Source organism: Cheilinus undulatus, linkage group 19, assembly GCF_018320785.1.
Source record: "Cheilinus undulatus linkage group 19, ASM1832078v1, whole genome shotgun sequence".
Lineage (NCBI taxonomy): Eukaryota > Metazoa > Chordata > Actinopteri > Labriformes > Labridae > Cheilinus > Cheilinus undulatus.
The window spans coordinates 9,938,962-9,958,885 of NC_054883.1; the positions used below are offsets into that span (position 1 = coordinate 9,938,962).

The window sequence follows — 19,924 nt, forward strand, 5'->3', positions numbered from 1 at the left end:
GGTCAGAAGGAGCTCATTTGAATTTAAAGAGACATGCACCAAATCCAGATGTTCTGAGAAAGGCTTTTTAGAGCTGGTTTATACAGGGTCAGAAAACCTCCTCTGCTGCTCGATTCATATTATTTTTGAGCAAAGCATGGTAGAGATGTTTCATTTAGACCAAAAGGGACTGTCCTAAAAATGGGAAAGGGATATGATGTCCCCTTTAAAGCTAATCATGCAGTTTAGATGGTTTCAGTTTGCCTGAATATCAACAAACAGAAGCTTTCGAAACGGTACTCAAGTTGCAGCCAACAGCAAAACTCCCTGCCTCCATGGCATCCTGTTTATATCCCCAACAGTACAGGAGATGTAGTCCCAAAGCCTGAAGCATGTTGGACCTTAAATAGAGACAGGAAAACTTGTGTTTTTTGCAAACTTTTCTGCTCAGCTCTGAGTCAAATGTGATGGTAATGTGCAAACAGCAGCGATTGTTCCTCCTCATCAATAAAAGTGTCACTCGCATGCACTTGAAAACTGCAGCTTTGCATCGTCTAAAGTATTACGCACACCCTCAGGAAGTTCGACATTATTTTTGATAATAACTCTGATCTTTGCTCATATTTGCTCCGTGTTTTCTGCTGTTTGCATTCTCTCCCTTGTTCATAAATGTCACACAAAGCTGTCATTAATCACCGGGTATAGGCTGCTGTAAAGCACGCCGTCTCGTGTGGAGGTGTGCCTTAAATGATGCATGCTTGCCAAATGGCATTCTTATGTGTTAATAGGACAGCACTGTAGTAATTAGTGGGCCCATCACCTCCATATGGTGAAGTGAGTCTGCTCGTCGTGACCAGGATGTGGAAGTGTGAAGCATAAATCGTGGCAGGCCAGCTGGTCCTGCACTCCGCACTCTGAAACTTGTACTGAATGGAGACTCATTTGGAATCATTACCATAGTGCTGACGCTGTGTTGGCATGGACTTTTGCACTTATTTTTCACCAGTGGAAGTGTGGCAGCACCAGACTGGTCTGGGTTGGTTCTGCACACCAAAGGAGATGCGCTTTTTTAATCCGCTTTTTTAAACCAGAAAAGTGTGCTTACAAGCTTAGCTCTTACATTGCGTTGAAATTAATTAAAGGGAGAGGAAAACCGTGCATGTTTCATCTTAAAAAATGTGCCTTAATTGGCTTCAGCGGCTCAAATAAGAAAGAAAGGTGCTGTGTTTTCTGTACTGAATTTGAAAGCCCTGAAATGAAACAGTTGATAATTATCTCTTTTGTTTGTTTGTGAGCCAACTTTTTTTCATGCCAGGTGAATAAATGCATCACCATTATCTAATGAAATTGGCTATTTAGCCATGAACTCTTAATCTTTCCCAATTAAGCAGAAAATAATGGAAAATTAGACACAGATTGACTGACACAATAAGCATCAGTTCTGTGTCCGGGAATAAGAAGTAGCCATTCATTATTCAATGTGGTTAACCTTGGATTGTGTCAGGAGGGAAAAAAACACTCTTTCCCCCCATTAAAAGTAAACAAACAGGGGAAACACTGGCACTCTCATGCAAATGGACCGTGCAGGAGGCAAATCTTTTTGCTCTGTCCTATCTAATCCACAGCAGCCCCAGGCTGCGCTCTGAAAGGCGGCTCTGCTCTAATCCTCCACTTCTCATTCCTCCATCCCTTCATCCTGCACTCCTCCATCCATCTCACCTCCTTCCATCCCCAGATATTACCTTAACTCTGCTTCTTATTTGCTTTCCTTGTCTAAATACATAGCAAAAAAAGAAAGTGTTAAGTCATGAAAGCAATTTATGTCATATTCTGCCTTCTTCTATACAAAATGACATATAAAAAAGCATTAGAAAATGAAGAAATGTGTAGATTTTATGAGCTTTAAAGAGGGGAAAAGGAGTACATTCTGTCTAACTACCTGCAAATATTTGCCAAACCTTACAAGACCGAATGGATTTTATTGCCTAGTATTATCACCTTGCCTAATCTCATCACATTTTGGCACAGTTGGTGCAGTTGGCGTGTAATGTGTCCACCGGGCCTGATCACAGAAGCTCGTGATTAGTGTATAGTCAAGGCCATTGTGTTTTTATAGCAATCATAAAAGTCGCGTTTCCTCCTCATTTTCCTAATGGCTGCCGTGGGCCTGTATTTTTTTCCCAAGGACACGTTAGATTGTGATAAGATGAAATGGAGCAGTAGATGTTGTGATCTCTCTCAGACGGCTGAGAGTGGGCGACACGTGATGCGCCCTCCTGCTGCTTGAGCCAACATTTATCATTTGTCGCATGCAGAGAGGTGACATTTATTCATACTTCCTGGACCAGGATTAAGAAATCAATTTCACTCTTAACACAAGGCTGCCGTGTCATGCTAATGGGCAATATGTGTCTGCTATCTGCACAGTTCAGCGACATATAACTGCCATTGTGATGTCACAGCGTCTGATGGATATCTGTGTTTCCTTTCAGATGGTGTGGGAGAGCGGCTGTGTCGTCATCGTCATGTTGACCCCGCTGTCTGAAAACGGAGTCAAGCAGTGCCATCACTACTGGCCTGATGAGGGGTCTGATGTCTACCACGTCTATGAGGTACAAAAATCACATTTCCTCCTTTTACTTGGGTCTAGTCACACGGATAGTTCTGCCTTTATGTACTTTTTGTTATGAGATTTCTGTATCCACCCCAATACAATATAAATGAATTCAATTTGATCTGTCGTGCTTGCGGCGTTGCAGAGTGACAAAAAAAATCAACAGCAACTTGTCCTTCCAGGATAAAAGTCTGTAATTTAGAGACTTCAGTGTGGGCAGTGTTTTATTGGAACCAATTTCCACCAAATAAAGTAGTCCCTTTGAAAGCTGGTGAGCAACAAGGACACTTACTTTATGTAGGCTCCAAAAGCCAAATTAATTCACTGACAGATTTGTTTTATAAAGTCAATGCTGTGTTTCTGCAGCTCATCTCTACTTACCCTATTCAGACAGGGGCCATTTAGCTCCTAGGTAATGCTCACGGTAGCTTAAGCTGTTTAAATGCTCAGTTTTAAGTTGCTTAACATGTTAATGTAGCAAATCTAACAAATTATGATAATTTTACAGCTTTATGATTGATCCGCAGCTAGAAAGAGCATTATAAGGAGAAACTGAGAGTATGAGAGTCCTTTATTCAAAGTAAAATTTATTGATTTACAAACTGTTTGACAGGAGTTATCTGTAGCATACAACATACAAATTGATCTTATTCCTAGCTAAGATATGTTACATAAACATGGACGCAACTTTTGGTCCCTTCTGTCAGATAAAGCCTTTGCATCATAACACAATGCTAATCCTGATTTTTCAAGTGATTTGGAGATTAGAAAATGTAAACGTCATCTGCTAGACATGAAACAGGATAGTAATATTATTCCTCTGCCTTCTACTGGAGATGAAAGAATGAAGAAATAGACATTTGTAAATTTAGCGAAATTTACAAGCTTCATATCCATGATTGAAGGGTAATAAGGACAATTTCGTTTTGTTAAAGGAAGTTAAACACAACCTTATAAACTTCAGAGAAGATGTAGAGCCCAGTCTGACTTTTCTCTTTAGTTTGTGGGTTTTCTGAAATTTCTCATTCAACAATCTTGTCCCTATTTGAATGTGTGAATTACACTTATATCTGTTATTCAGTTGGTCAACTCTTCAGTTCAGTCTTCTGCAGTCTTTGTGACTTCTTTGATTTTACTGTGCGGCACTTTGGTAAACTTGATTGTTTTTAAAATGTGCTATATAAATAAAGTGGATTGGATTGGAGTTCAGTAGGTTTAAAATGTGGATTAAGAATTAATAGACATATTAAGAGAGAACTTTGTCTAGTTATTAGTACCACAAACAACAGGCACCAGGTATTACAGAAATATACCCTATGACTTTCAGCTTATAATAGCATTTAGCTGGATGCCTGATTTGAACAAAAATAAAACATTATCGCTGCTGTTTTGGAAGTCCCACCCACATTCATAGCTACAATACACCCCCAGGAATAATGTGGATAGATTACAGTATGGTTATTTTTCTTACAAGCTAATTGTGAAGTTAGAGTAAATGCTAATACAGTTGAATGAATGCTAGCCAGCTAGCTGTTGTTAAATGGAAGAGTCCATTCCACTTTAACATTAGTGTTACACAACAAAGTTTAGCTAACAGTATTGAGTTCTGGGAAATTCTTGCTAACAGTAATGTGTGTACATTCTCCCTAATTGTAATGTTAGAAAGGCAATGCTTACTAACAGTAATGTTAGATAGGAAATAATACAAAACTAATATTAACAGAACTGAAGAGTTAGCTGAACTATAGGATTAGCCAACTTCTTATAACTTACAGTGTGGTTATACAGTATTTCAGCCAACAATTTCATGTAGAAGTTTGTTTAACAATTTATTATGCATCATATTATGTTTGGCGTCAGGCTCACAGGCTCACAGATTTAACATACAGAATTTGAGGAGTGATAATATAACAGCTTAAACTCCCAGTCGGAGCCAACAGGTGGATGCTGGGGCTGGGGCGGGTTGAAGGTGAGAGCGCAAGTAAAGTAGTAAGTACTTGAGACAGTTGAATTAACAAAGTGAAATCAATATCAAGAACAACTTATTAAAAAATATCTTAGCTTGATTGTTGTTAACCAGGGGTCACTGGAGTTCAGTGAGTCATTTTGTACATGCACTATTACATGCTACACAGCATTGCAGGGGTTAGCGTTGTTGCCTCACAGCAAGAAGGTCCCCGGTTCAAATCAATGTTCTTCCTGTGCATGCGTGGGTTCTCTCCGGTTTCTCCGTCTTTCTCCCACAGACCAAAAACATGCTTGTTAGGTTAATCTGTGACTCTAAATTGGCGGTAGGTGTGAGGGGCTGTTTGCCTCTATATGTCAGCCCTGCAAATGACTGCCAACCAGTCCAGGCTGTACTCTGCCCCAAGCCCAATGACAGCTGGGATAGGCTCCAGCGGTGTAGAAAATAGATGGATGGACTATTACATGCTTCTTAATATATAAGGGTGTTAAACTCTGATTTTCACAGAATAAGCACTCTGAAGTTGTCTCTTAACTCTAAGTTTTGGTTTCAGACCACAATGGTTGTTACTGCAGCACTAATTTGAATGATTAATGTTAAAGTTGACATCATGAATTACGTCACTTTGCTTTCTTTTAATTAACAGACCGGTAAGAAATGCTTCACATTTACAATATGGGCTTAGGATTTTTTTTTCTTTATTGCTAAATAATCACATTTAAAAAATGAGAGTTAAACAGTGGTTAATCATGATTAACAATCTACATTCAGTGATTAATAACAATTACAATCTTATATCTAGCTACTTTGCTCCTGTTTACCAATATTATCATGTTAACTGTTTAGGCATAAATTACACAAGACCACTTACAATAGACAATCAAGTTACTTACTTACAAGATTATTAAAAGTTAATAAACATTGGAAATATGATAAGAAATAGTGTAGTTCATTTTATAAATTTGCCATCATAGCATTCTAGGACTTTAAGGGATTTTGTAAGGGAAGGCCCTGCTTGAGGCTAACTTAATGAAGGGGTCTTCTGTCTTTGCAAAAAGTCAGAAAATCTGTTTCCTATATTGTTTGTTGGGTGAAGCAGCCTTTTAGTCCAGTATGGATGCTAGAGCTCCATCGATTTCACTCCTCCAGGCTCTTGTGGTTTATTAGTAATGCATGTCTTATTATTCCAGGTTAATTAAATACCATCCTCTATTTGTTTCCTGCAGGTCAACTTGGTGTCAGAGCACATCTGGTGTGAGGACTTCCTGGTGCGCAGCTTCTACCTGAAGAACCTGCAGACCAACGAGACACGCACTGTTACCCAGTTCCACTTCCTGTCCTGGATGGACCGCGGGATCCCCACCTCTGCCAGGACCCTGTTAGACTTCCGCAGGTAGAGAGCGAGCAGATCCTGCTAGTTGGTCCTCAGCAGATATATTTCCACCTTTTATTACTGGCCTCTTTCCTGAGCTTGTTCTTAATCTGCTTCCTTTATATCCTGTACTCTCTGGTCCGTCTCCCTTTTTTTGCCCCTCTGCCTTTTTGGTGTCCTGGAGAACGGTTGTTCTAATAAGGACCGTGTTTCTCTACTGTCCCCTTTCATCCTGGGCCTATTTCCCTCACCTCCCTCCGGCACATGTGATGCAGCAAATTAACAGCCCCACACTTGCCTGGCTTGGCTTGGGAAGAAAAAGAAAAGAGGAGAAAAAACACCTAATTCAAACACCCAATTAAACGAGAGCTGTCTCACTTAAAACACGGGAGAGGGGGAGAGCGAGTGACTGAATAACCTCACTCTGTTCTCCATATAATGCGTTCTGGCAGAAGAGCAGCAAAAGCTCCTCTGGGAGAACCAGGGAGGGATTGGAAAAGCCCTCCAAATGAGAATAGATGCATCTGATTTGTGGTTGGAAGTCTGTCCCGCTGGTTTGTAATGCAGATGAGAGGAAAAAAAAAAGGATGCGCAGCATTACCTTGTCATCCTTTTCTGACGGAGATGCTGCTTCTTTTCAATTTAAACTGTAGCTTGCAGTCAGTTTTACTTTTTATGCAATTGTTGTGCAGGTTTTGAGCTGTGATAGTTTTCCTCTGGTACTAGATTTCCCTGATGTTGATGTTGCTGTAGGTTATTGGAAACCTCTAAAGCTCTCTGATCCTGTCACTCAGAGATCTCACATCCACTCAGTGTACGGCACTCACTCACGGTTGTCACAGTTTCGGCCAACTCTGTATTTTGCGGTTGCCAGTGTCATTTTTGTGATGTTGCAGCTAGTAATATGAGCCCAGTTGCATAGTCACAAAAGTGATCATTGGAAACTGTGTCTCCTCAGCCAGGCCTGTGCACAAACTGTCTCTCTCTCTCTCCTGAGTCTCTGCCTCCCCCTCTTCTCCTCCCCCTCCTCACTGCTCCCTCTGCCTCTGGCTTGCATGGGAACTCCAAACATCTTTGGATGCTCATTTACTAAAGACATATTCTTATTTCTGAGGTGAAACTGCACAACATTGCTACATATATTAGATTTAATGTGATGTTAAAACAAACTGTGAATGAGAGGTAGATCATGATAAATAAAACCAATCATTCTCTTTCTCAAAAAGTGATTATCTAAATGTTATGTCCGATTGAAGAGGCTGCAGCCGACAGGATGCACATTTGAAGGTAGATTATGCCACATGGCTCAACATATCCCAAGATTCATTGCATGCCAGGGGGGAAACCAGAATTGTTAAATAATCTGAATTTAGCGCATTTTCCATGCTATTCATGAATTTAGAAATAAAATGCTAACAAATCTAAACATCAGTATGGCATCAATGATCCAGCTCCAGCCTAAGAAAACATAGTTTAGAGCCAGCATCATTTTTAATATCTGATTGATCTTAATATGTCAGCGTAATACTTCTTGAAAAAAACAATTTTCACCTTTTCTCGCAGAAAGAGAGTAGCAACTGTCTGTTTATTTCTTAGTTACATAACACAGATTAGATAGAATTTTAGTGCCAAAATAAAAAGGAAAATGTGTGGTTTCAAATATGAATTAATTTAGAGAAAAGTGCCATACAACAGTGGTTCTCAACTGGTGGGTTGGGACCCAAAAGCATGTCGCAGAGTAGTTTTCTGTGTGCCTGAAAAAAAAAATGGTGGCAAAATGTCCATGAAATGCTGAAGTCTGCATCCTTACATTATATTTCACTCTGTTTTACTATCATAATGGCTCAATTTAAATGTTTAACTCATATTTCAACTCATTTACCTCCTTTTCTTGCAATAAAGCTGCTTGTCCCATGATGATGTACTTTCTCAACATCTCTGTAAAATGGCAAAGATTTACTCATTTTCATAGGAAAAGGGATGTAAAACAAGTCAGTTGTCATATTTTGTTCCATTTGAGATACAAATACAAACTGCAGCATTTTTATTTACCTGAACACAGGTTTTTGAAAATTTTTGGATTGAGACTTGGTTTTTCATTCAAAAGACTGGTGGGTCCTGAGGCTAGTGAAGTTGAGAACCACAGCTATATAAAACAGTATGTTTTACTCTGCAGAGCATGTAAAAAGTCTTAGAAGTTATAAATGTATTAATTGGTTCAGTTTGACTATAAGAATGACATTTCCATGTGGCCATATGCAATTCTACCATCAGGCAATTGCCTGTGGCCACATACTCTAAGGGACCTCTGGATATAGTCATTATAGATGTCTGTCAAATATTAAGTATATATTCAAAACTACTAATAAATTAAATGGCTTTAAAATCTAATCTAATCTTAATTATCCAGAGAGTCCCTGTAGAGGAACTTACCCCCCTACAGCAAAGTCCAAGACTTTCAAAAAGCCCTAAAATATCTTCATGTCAAGCTTCTGATACTTAGATAGATCCCTTTGTGTATATTTAAACAATGAAATAGTGGGTTATTGTGTCATAAACTGTGATGAATAAAAATGTTTGATTTGTGTAAAAAAGGTTCAGGGCTTTTGAGCAAACATTCAGGGCTGAAGCCCCGTGAGGCCCCCCCTCACTGTGCTTGTGTTGCGTGCCATTTTTTCTTTTCTTTGGTCAACCACTACCACCATCTGATGTTACAGTTGTTAACTGATATGCAGTTAGAAACAGAGAATGAGTTTAAAAAGGACACAAAACACAATGAAATGAAGATATTAGAAACAGAAGTTGTGATGTTAAGCCTATAGCATTATAAATCAGTAAGGTTTGTGTAGTTTGAAGACTTTTCAGTGTTTTCGTGTAGTTTGTGGCTCTTTCATTAAGGTAAAGTTCAGTGGTGTGCTCTTCTTAATCTACATCTGTGAATGAACTTTAATCAAGTTTTTATAATTTAGTTACACTGTGAGACCGAATAGTAGAAGACTGTTAAATAATTGTACTTTCTTAAAGATCCAAAGTAGCTTTTTCAACTCTTTTTTCTGAACTGATAGAAATACATTTGCTTTTAAGAAAAGAGTACTTGGCCACTAAGTATTTTTGTCATTGCACTCAAATTATTTGACAATCCTCCCTGAATCTGCATAGTTTTCCCAGAATGCCTTTGGGCATTGGACACTTTTGCACCATAAGTGAAGTTAGCCTCTCAGTTAGAGAAGTCCCACCTGTAGGAGGATGATGTAAGGATGATGTACTGAACTCTTTGGATAGCTCTTCCTGGGTCAAAGTGCACCTTTCTGTCTTTGCTACTTACAGTCTATCAAATTGATTGTTCAAAATGAAATTATGTGAAAAACTTTTATGTAATTAGTTATGGGAAATTTTGAAGTATTTTTATTCTATTTGTTGGGTTTTGAATTGTTCTTTAAAGTGAAGCATTTAAGGCTGTAATGTGACATGGGTGGGACTGAGAAACATAATGGTAAAGGCGGGGCCAGCTATTTCAGAGAATTTGAAATCTTTCATAGGCTAGGCTGCCTTACTTCACTTTGATCTGGGCAGTCTATGCAGGCTGGGTCCTTAACCTTCAAATTGAGGCAGAATAACTAAAGCCCAGAGTTTCAGCTAAGGTGCAGCTACCCTGAATTTCAAAACATGCCTCAAAAACATCATGGACAGGGATAAATAAGACACATCCAACAACACTATACAGGTTAAGCTGCTTATGCTTATTTGATTGTTGGCCATGATATTATAGCCATTCATGGAAGGTTACTCAACAAACTTTTGCAAATTTACTAAAAATAAAAGAAAACTAAAATAATACATTGATGTAAGTATTCATACCCTTCACTCAGTACTTATTTGAAGTAACTTTGGCATCAATTACAGCCTTGAGTCTCACTGAATATGATGTAACAAGCTTTGCACACCTGGATTGGGGGATTTTCTGCAATTCTTCTTTGCAAATCCTCTCAAGCTCAGTCAAGTTGGATAGGGACTGTCCATGATTTTCAATAGGGGTAGGCTATGGGAAAAACCCCACAGCATGATGCTGCCACCACCATGCTTCACTGTTGGGATGGTGTTGGACAGATGATGAGTGGTGCCTGGTTTCCAGTTAAACAGTTAAATCTTGGTTTCATCAGACTTTAGAATCTTGTTTCTCACAGTCTGAGAGTCCTTCATAAAGCCCAAATCGATGGAGAGCTGCAGTGATGGTTGTCCTTCTAGAGCTTTGTCCCGTCATCACTCAGGATCTCTAGAGTTCGGTCAGAGTGGCCACTAGGTTCTTACTCACCTCTCAGACTAAGGCCCTTCTCTCCCTGAGTTAAATTTACAAGTGTTTTTGCAGATCAGAAAGTCTGAGTACCTGTGTAAAAGTGATATTTCATGGTGTTATTTTTGAAAAATGAGCAAAAAAATCTAAAATCCTGTTTTCACTTTTTCATCATGGGACACTGAGTGTAGATTAATGAGAGAAAAAAAGATTTTTTTACATAAGAAAACTGAAAAAGCGAATACTTTCTGAATGCACTACACATACACACATTAGTTAATCTTTAATATATACATTGTTATATCACATTTTATTACTAAGCAGTGCTAAATTTATGTATTTCAAAGGTGCAGCCAAGCTTTTAGTCACTGCATTATAGGGAAGAGAAATCTCAGTGTTTGAATCATCCACTGCAGTGACAGATGTGATGTTGTGTAATGTTTGTGATTCTGACGGCTCTTGGGTATTTTTTAGACGGAGGTTCTGCGTCTGTATTACCTGGATGGAGGGACACCTGCATGTACTGACATTAAATAGAGCACACCTGTGTTTTAGAGTACAAGCACACATGTAAATCCTGTTCACAGCTGTTGTTTTAAAGGTGAAAATACACCAAAACAACACCACACTGGCACTAAACTCAACAGAAAAAGGCTGCTTTGATCAGAACATCTGTACATGAATTAATTTTTAGATGCCTTTAGAAAAACATGGATACAATACAATGTTAGAAGTAGCGGTAGATTTTAACTTTAATTGATATGTTTATTTATCCAGTATTCTTTTAATTGAATTATTGTTTAATTGCATTTTCTTAAGGATAATTATAAAATATCAGGTTTAAGAATGAAGCACAAAAGATGTGATGAACTACAGATATGATGAAATACTCAGACATTTTTTTTCCATTTTGCTGTTAAAAGGTGGGAAAAATGGGGGGATATGGAGATCTCGGTGTAGTCAGTTTCCATGGCAACAGCGGGGTGTGAAAAGGCTTGTTGGCCTTCGCCGCGCCTGTGGTGTATAACATTCATAATTGGCCAGGGTTAATGCGTCGGCGGTCGGCGAATCACAACATCACACCAGCACATCCATCAACCCACATGTCACAATAACGCTGTCTGAAAATGATGCTCAGTTTATTTAGGTGGTGGATCCCCCACCACCACCACCACCTTCCCCCTCCCCCCGCCCTTTCAAATTAAAGTGATTGACTGACAGGAGGGTGCATCTCTCTGCATCACTGTTTGTTCTTTTGATTATTGCTGTCATTAATTTAGTCCCTCGTGAAGCACATTTGCTTTAATTATCAGTTTTATCAGCTGAAATAATCAATCTTTGTTTCCAGAGTGTGACTTTGTATTTTAAACAAGTGCTTCCAAGCTTGCATAACATCATGTTTTTCTCTTTTTTCTTATTTCAGAAAGGTTAACAAGTGCTACAGGGGTCGATCTTGCCCGATAATTGTCCACTGCAGGCAAGTATACTTATTTGACTCTGGGATTGTTTGCTTTATTTTGTCAAGGAAAGGCTGTTTATTCTAAACCTGCCAAGTCCATTTACTCTATCGGCTGTTTATGGAAATGCTGTGGCACAAAGACACTTCCATTTCCCATTTGGTTGAGCTAGTTAACTGGCCTTGATTGGTTTGTATTAAACACCAGGTATCTGTCTGACCGCTTTTTAATAGTCACATCCTGTTAAGTCATGCGTGGGGGCAAAGCAGCCCGCGCTGCCTCTGAGGGGAGCGACCGTACGGACCAAGCATCTAGCAGTGGATTAATGAAGCGCCGGTGCTCGGGCCGCTCTCCTGTTTTATTGGCCTTGCCTTTATTAGAGAGATGTGCACGCCTTGTTTGCAATTAACATGCAGAGCCGTTGAATGGCCGGCGGGCACAAAGGGAGGCTTTTCATAAGACTATCTCTGGAGTAATGGAAAAGCAAGGCTCTCCAAAAGCTGTTCTCGAACCGCCCCTGGCCTCTCAACCTCTCCTCTGCTCCTGAGGTGCATTCATTTAAAAGCTTTTGTCCCCGGTGCGCCTCAGAAACTATTCCCCCTTCTCCCCCAATAGTCTCAAGACCACACATGCACTCGTGTGCAAAGGTTTAACATTTATTGGAACATGAAATATTCAGATCTGTGCAGGGATCCATAAGAATAGTCAGGATTATTGCAGATATTTGCTCTTATCATTGAATCTGCTTCTTTAGGTTTAAGACGAAGTGTGCATCCGTAGACTCATTTGTATTTAGATATACTCCACAGCTGATGCAGATGTAAATGAGCAATTTGTCTCCTTATAAGAAAAACACTCTGAGATTAAAGCCTCACTCCACCACCTTAATGATCTCGCCCCCCCCCCCCTCTCTTTGCAGCGATGGAGCCGGCAGGAGTGGGACTTACATTCTGATTGACATGGTCCTCAATAGGATGGCTAAAGGTAACGATCAATGCCCCCCCTCCCCCTTTCACTCTTTCTGCTCGCGTTCAAGTGTTGCCCAGGCAACGGCAAAGCCTCTCGCTTTCCACAGAGGGTCTTGGGGAAGCATCAGAGGGTGACTTTTTCTGAGGCCTGGAGAGGCAGCGGGGACAGAGGCAGAGGTGGAGGGGAGCTGCACAGAGCGGAGGGAGGGGGAACAAAGAGAAAAGGAAAAAGAAAGATTTCCCACATTATTAGTTTTCTATTCAAGCCAGCGTCACACCAAAGTGACCTGCATCACAGCTCCAGCATGAATTTAGATAGCACATGCATGGAAATGAAAGCTTTAAAAGGAAACACAATTTGCAAATGTTGCTCCAGTGGTTTGAATCAAGATGAAATATTTAATGAAAGCTTATTTTATTTCATGTTATTATTTTATTATTCTTAGAAATCTTAATAGGTTGCTCCATGCTTCAACTCTTGTTTTACATAAAAACAAAACAAACCACTGAGATCAACAATACCTAAATCAGTGGTAGGCAACTGATGGCCTGGGGGCCACATGCGGACTTCCCTTTCACTCTCTGTGGCCCTAAAGTTCATTTCATGAAAACAAACATGAAAAAAGAAACATTTCTGCCATTATCTTTGATTCCTTGTGTATGTTAGCAAGAAATTAGAGATATAATTGGCTGTAATGGTCACTATATACATCATTTGTATGCTTCATTAAATGTGCTCATATACAACCTAGCTATGTAAGTAAAACAAGATTCAATTAATATTTTTGTTATATACTATAAAAACACTTTATATGAGCTCAGATTCTGTGTGATGACAAAATTAAGCATTACTATTTGCATGTTGCATTATGAAAGGGGTATATTTGTTCATTCTGTTACATTTTAAGTAATTACAGTTGTTAAATTTAGGGTGTAGCACAGTGCATAACAGTTTGGCCCCATGGCCCTCTCACTTACCAAAGTTGCCCATCCCTGACCTAAATAATCCAAATGCTCAGGTGCTTTTTAGCCTTTATTTTCAACAAGGTAGAATTTACAAAGATCCAAATCTAAGTTACCTGGAATAGTCATGGATCCTGCTAGGGAAATTAAACATCCAAAAGTCTGAGAAAAGCTTCCTGAAAAGGAACTTTGCTTTACATGTAAAACAGGAATGGTTAGAAGGTAAATTTTTTGTGAATTAATGTTTCCATAAAAGCATTTCCTGTTTATTCCCAAATACAGGAAAAGAGGGAAATAAGTGCAGTTTGGGTGCATAAAATTGAGTCAGGTATAAAAATTACAATAAATGCTAACTTAAGAAGTAAATACTTAAGAGGTCTATAAGGTCTATAATGTAAATATATTTGCACCTGAACTTAATATGCATGCAAAGGTAGGTATAAAAGATGCTTAAAGTGGCAGTGAGCAATCCTAACACTCAAAAGCATAGAAGTCAGATTATGCTGGTTTGAAACTTGCTTGTACCTCTCACATAGTTGCTGTGATTGGCTCGTTGCATGAAATTCATCCTGAGGGATTTTTTAAAGCTACAGTATGAAATTTTATTTACTTAAAATTTATGGTTAAAATTAAACATTTCTTTAATTTATGTCACTAAAAATATTAAATGGAGCTGTTCCTTTAACTAAATATCAGTCATATCTGTGTCTGTCGACTCTTTACTTTTAAACACATACCAGTCTGAATTAAATAACCAATCACATACAGCTTGCATGAACCAGCCAATCACAACAGGCAAATTCCATCCAAGCTCCACCTTATTCTCTTAATAGTGCTCTGTATAGTTACTACATCATGTTGTAGTGGTTTCATTGTAAAACCAAATACATTGTCCTCTTTGTATCCCATGATGCATTGTGAAAAAGTAGTGAACCTCACTGAAAAAAGACAAACGTAGACCTACTTAAAATAACTGCTTCAATTTTAGAATTAAGTTCATTTAACTCAAATTAACAAGTTGCATGAAGTTAACTTGAGTTAATTAAACTTAATTTATTTGCCTGTAACAAACTAAAGCATTTGTTTGAGGTACATCCACAGTTTGGTTTAATTTTTTTTTCAGTGCACCAGCAGTGTTTACCATCATGCACCGGGGTTCAAAGCTTTAACAAGCAAGAAGTGATGTTTCACTGCTCGTATAAATAATGGATGGATGAATACAAGACCAGCATGAATATAGAACACTACAGTGGCATTTTTACCTCAATCTGTTTTATTATACAAAAGGATTTACAACAGAGTGATGTTTTTCCTTATGATAGTTACAGGCATGTCTGTGTGCACAAAAAATGAGATACAGCACAACAATATGGTCTAATTGGCTCAAAATAAACAAATTTTTGTACTTATTATATGTTTTGTGTAGTTTTCAGTGAAATTCTACGGTTAGTTTTTGATCCCAAGTTGTTCTTCATGATGATTTGGGATACAACCAGTATGTTTTCTTCCATTAACTAGTCATGGTGCTTGCTGCCACTTGAATTTAAACCTGATATATTAAAAACATGCAATACAAAGTAAGGGTGCTCACAGACACATATCAGGCACATATTTATACAAAGGAACATTTAGATTTCATATTGTGATCATGATCACTTTAAGTCATTTTAAAGCTCCAATTAGGATCTTTTTGTCTGCATTGATTTTGGCGCCACCTGTGGACAAAGCAGTACTTGTCAATTTTGATCTGAGTGCCTGCCTTCTGTTAAAAGTCCTTCCTAAAACTCACCATGATTCTTCACTGTGGAAAATGTAGACAAAGATTAAATCTGCACATTTGGCACTAGCCTTGGGTTTAAAATAATGAATCTTTTGAGTTGCTTTATAAGTCACATAGAGGCATCAGTTTTAATTTCAGTCTAGTTCATAACTAGAAAGAAACAACTCCATACAGGAGTATTGAAAAAAATATGATATTATGCAGCTCTAAATAAAGTATGTCATTGAAGGATTTCAAAGATTTTAAAAATACACTCAAATATCATCAGTTGATAATTGCAGCCTACCAGAATATTCATCAGGATCAGAATGTCTGTGCTAGATTTTAGAAATATCTCTCCTGTGTTTCATGTTCTCTCTGAGTTTAACGCGTGAGCACATTGGTAAAACATCTTTTGTTGCACCAGAGCTGAGGTTTTCTTAAGACCTCCTTACGTCACCTTAAAGCCCTCCATAACTTAGCTTGCCCTTTGCCCTCTGCCCTTAGACCCCTGCCCTTTCCCCCCTCGCTCCCAGCATGCTCTCCTCCTCCTGCGGTCCCATCCCTTCAGAGCAGGTTATAGGAGCGCAGCCTCGTCTTAATGCAGACCTCTCCTTCACTTTCTGTAAAACAGTAATAAGATCGACCCACACTGACCGAGTTCATCTGTTCGCTGTGTTCAGCTCGATGAAAGGTGCCACCCGCTCTCTTTTTAACCTTTTGTTTCCTGCTGTACAATCCAACGTATAAAATGAACATAATCTCACCCTCCAACGCTTATTTTTTTTTCTTTCTTTGGCCGGAGAGCCTCTCTTCAGCTTTACTTTGGAATCCAGCCCTTCTGAGACATGAAAGTCTTGTCGGAGCACTGGAGCACTTTGAGCACTAAGTCCAGCTGCATTAAATCCCTCTTTTTCCCCTCTCTCTCTCTCCCATTCACTCACATACTCTCATTTTTGCTCTATCTCTTCCTCTGCCTCACTTTCAAAAACATCTCGAGAGTTCAGGGGCTCTCTGCTCTCTACATCTGTCTGTTCTTTTAAATGAGCTCCGGCGTGCTCGCTTTAAATCCATAAATTTAAAAAGAAGAATAAGATTCTCAGATTACCATCACAAATGTTTGTAGCCAAACAAGATTTAACTCGGCAGCAGCTGATCACAGTGGACGGGAAGCAACTGTTGCATCTGTTAATCAACAGCGGGGCTGCTGCAAAGGCTCTAAATCTTTTTAATAAGAGATATTTTTTTATCCCCACTCGCTCAGATAGAGTTGCATCAATAAGCTCCGAGCAGACTTTATAGTTGAACATAATTTAAACAAGACTCTCACAGTGAATCTGTGTTTTTTCAGTGTAATTTTGCACATTTCCCAGACCCCCAAAAATATCCTCCTGCATATTTTATCGAGAAACAGTCCATGGCTCTCATCCAAGTCTTTCGAGGGATGAATGTAATAATTTTCAATCGCTGCGCTGTTCCAAAGGGAGCCCAGCATAAAGAGAGATTGACAGATGTGAGCTGGATTACTCCGCTGCTTTGAACTCAGTCCAATTTTCGGTCTGTTGCAGGTGCTAAAGAGATTGATATTGCCGCTACCCTGGAGCACTTGAGAGACCAGAGAGCTGGCATGGTCCAGACAAAGGTAAGGTCCCCGGCTTTGAGTTGGAGAGGTGGGGGAGTAGAGGGGGAGGAGGGAGGAGGAGGGGTTGCAGTCATTCAAACAGACGATTGTCTACTTCATGTGCACAGGAGCAGGGGAAATGATGTGGTAATTGATAACTGCTCCAGGATTAGACAAACATTGTCTTGGAGGATAATAACTCACAGTTTCACATTTATCACACAACGGCGGGCGGGCAAAGATTTTGCCTGACAGGGATGTGCGTGGTGTGAAACTGTGGAAATTTTATATTGATTAAAACCTTATTATACCAACAGCCAGAGCTGTAAACAGCAGCATTAATGGGATTATTTAAATACATGCAGTTCTGTATGTACCAACACTTGAAATACATTTAAAAACTGAAACAAATATGGAGAATTTCAATTGATTTGACCAAAATATATATTGCAGTACTAATGTTAACCAGCAGATGGTGCTGTTTGCTTTACTTCTCTTGTTCTACATCAGTAGCTAAAGCAGTAGCACCGCTCCATCTGGCCTGGACATGTTCTGATAAGTTAACAAACCACTTGTCAGACTGATTTCATTTCATTTGAATCACTTTACTCTTTATAAATAACAAAAGACCATGGAACAGTGACTGTGATTTTTAAGTATTACTGTGATTTCATATTTCAGCACTTAAATGGTTTGTTTTAACTTACTGATTGTAATTTGTCTCTTATTATTTGTTATGATCTGTGCCGCTGACCTCTTGGCCAGGTCACCCTTGTGAGAGAGATCTCAACAAGTCTTTATCTAGTTAAATAAAGGTTTAATAAATAAAATAAATAACAGATAAATGAAAAAGTGCCATTTATATATAAAGAGAAAAAGAAGGATGCTGTGACTGCATTGTTTCATACCTACAAAAAAGATAAATTCTAAGGATGTGTAATAATGCTGCCGTCGGGCCAAAACCTCCTATTTTCAAAAGCCCCACTTTTCAGGGATTGATAAAAATGCTGCATTTTTCAATTGATTTTAACACTGAATGGCAATACTCAGCATTTTAAACACCTTTTTATTGATTTAAAATGTGTAAAACCCACTGACAGATGTAAAGGCTGTTCAAAAGCACTGATTTATGGAAAAACAAATTGCTAGCCCAATAATAAATGGCCCAACATGAGCAATAAGGGATTCATAAAGTGGCAATTCTTTTAAAAATAGGGAACATGTCAAACGCAGTCGCTTTAAATGTTGTTTTTTACTTTGCAACAGTCCAAGATTTTTCACTTTGGCTCAAAATGTAATGAAAAATCTGCAACTGAGAAGTGGAAAGACCCGTGTCTCTTTCAGTTAAGAAACAGATATTGGAAACTGAAAAAAAGTTAAGTTAAAAATGGTCAGATGGTTATTTGATTTTATTTTAATAGAAAACATCAAATCAAAATGCAAAATTACTTTTTGCATGTTCAAAACAAATGAGCAAGGTTATTAAAATGTTTCAAATAAAAGAGAAAAAATCTACAAGTTAGATATGAAAAAGGTCCATTTTTACTTTCCTGTCACTGTATGATGTCATCAACCAGGAGGAGCCAATGAGGAAACCCCAGAAAGAATGACATCACTCTATATTTAACTGAGATAAACACGGAGGAAAATGTTGGTTTTGATGCAGACATAACTGCAGAGTTCCTGTGCTGCTTGGGTTTGTCTGTTATTCTGTGTTTTATTTTATTTTTCTTTATTCTATGCTTCTGGGTTTTTATGATGTCTTTCAAAGAAGATATGTTCCTTGTTTTTTGTAATGTGGCTCCTGGGTTATTATGATGTTAGGGTTACGATTGTTTCTGCTGTTGTTGGGGGTTTGTCTTTCTTGTTGTGTTGTGTTATACTTTGTCTTATGTGTGATTCTGCTTATTGTGAAAGCACGTTGTTTATCAAGGTGCTACACAAATAAAGTTAAGGTAAAAGGTATAGTCATAGATCAGTGCTATTGATCACCCTTTACACCTGGCAGTGGGTTTTTACAAATTTTAAACAATGAAGAGTGTCAAAAAGATGAAGACAGTGGCCATTCATTGGTAAGTTATTTGAAAAATGCAGCATTTTTCTTTCTTCTTCTTTCCCTGAAAAGTGGTGACTTGGGAAACATGAGGTTTTGGCCTGATGACAGCGACATTTCCAATTTAAAAAATATGAATGACATGATCACCGCTTGATGAGCTACTAGCTTTGCTAGCTGGCTTTAGTTTCTGAAGCTAGCCTGTTCACCTGCTAGCCTGTCAAGTCAAAGCCATAAGTTAGTTTCTGGAGACACGGGGAGTCTTAGATTATGATTTAAAAATGGTTTACATTCTGTATAGCCACTGGCGACCAGTCCAGGGTGTACCCGCCTCGCCCAATGCTAGCTGGGATGGGCTCCAGCCCCCCCCCCCCAAGACCCCCAACGTGATAAGCAATATAGAAAATGGGTGGATGGATAGATTCTATATAGCCCAATGCAAGATGTAGTAGCTAAAAATAATATGAATTATATCCATAGTCATGTCCGTCTGCCGACAAACCTGTTGGTTCTTTTTGTACACATTTCTCCATGTCCATCTCTGTCGACTCAAGAGCAACATGATACTGGTGGGATTTTCTGTTTTACCTTGTGCCATCCTCATTGTGTTGTGCAAAAAATAAGAGACCTGTGCGCACAATTCAGCCATAAGCAGGGTCATTTATGATGAGGTCGTTTTGATGGATAGAGGTTTCAGATAAGCAGAGCAAACAGCCGTCACTCTAAACTCCAACAGTCCCCTATAGACAACAGAAGGCACCATGATTGCAGCGTCTTTTTACAGTGAACTGTCTTCAGTTAGAGGTTCTTAGCAGTCATCACCTGTTTTAACAGAGCTTCAACTCTCATATGCAGTTGTCAGTCATCTCTCAAAGAAACAT

At 38.8% G+C, this 19,924-nt stretch overlaps 1 protein-coding gene across 1 annotated transcript in view; it reads left to right on the forward strand.

Annotated features, from left to right (window-relative positions):
• The window catches only part of ptprn2 (protein tyrosine phosphatase receptor type N2), a 250,356-nt gene that overhangs the window by 226,624 nt on the left and 3,808 nt on the right, over positions 1-19,924 (forward strand). The window contains exons 17-21 of the mRNA XM_041813639.1: positions 2,472-2,591; positions 5,786-5,952; positions 11,646-11,699; positions 12,599-12,663; positions 16,938-17,011. Of these exons, the coding sequence (XP_041669573.1) occupies positions 2,472-2,591; positions 5,786-5,952; positions 11,646-11,699; positions 12,599-12,663; positions 16,938-17,011 (480 nt within the window). The remainder of the gene's footprint in view (positions 1-2,471; positions 2,592-5,785; positions 5,953-11,645; positions 11,700-12,598; positions 12,664-16,937; positions 17,012-19,924) is intronic.